The following is a 477-nucleotide window of genomic DNA, read 5'->3' as shown; positions in this document are numbered from 1 at the left end:
TACATGGAGATGCCAAATTGTCTAGCGCTGTCTCTGCTTTTATGTACTGAATAGCTTACCTGTATATATATCCTTCAGCTCCGACACTGCGCGTTGAAAGATTTCGTTGATCTACAGAGACTTTCCTTCCAGAAAAACCCGATCCACTACCAGCGTTTCTCCTCTTCGCATGAGAACCGCCAGTGAACATCATCTTCCAAAACTTCACCAATGGCTCAATAATTTAACTTTACTTCATTATCCTTGCATCAATAATATTATTGTCGTGATTGAAGTCATTATTCATGATTCATAATTCATGATTTGGGTGAACAGGCACTACATGCTCTCTGCATGTTTAATTTTTAATCTATGACAAATATTTAACATATTCTATTTCTTGTCTCAGTCTCTTCTTTTTAATTATGGATACATCTTCAATTATATATAAAAATATGATCTTTAATTATAAAAGTATGATAATAATGATAATAAATG

General features: G+C 33.1%; 1 protein-coding gene across 1 annotated transcript in view; it reads right to left on the bottom strand.

Moving 5' to 3' along the window:
* Positions 1-193, bottom strand: part of LOC105622079 (putative protein kinase C delta type homolog) — a 34,963-nt gene extending 34,770 nt beyond the window's left edge. Inside the window, exon 1 of the mRNA XM_012203516.1 lies at positions 60-193. Coding sequence (XP_012058906.1) covers positions 60-193 — 134 coding nt within the window. The remainder of the gene's footprint in view (positions 1-59) is intronic.
* Between the last annotated feature and the right edge of the window lie 284 nt (positions 194-477).

This window comes from Atta cephalotes, assembly GCF_000143395.1.
Source record: "Atta cephalotes unplaced genomic scaffold scaffold00002, whole genome shotgun sequence".
Lineage (NCBI taxonomy): Eukaryota > Metazoa > Arthropoda > Insecta > Hymenoptera > Formicidae > Atta > Atta cephalotes.
The sequence above is the reverse complement of the archived record's forward strand: the minus strand, read 5'-3'. Positions and strand labels throughout refer to the sequence as shown.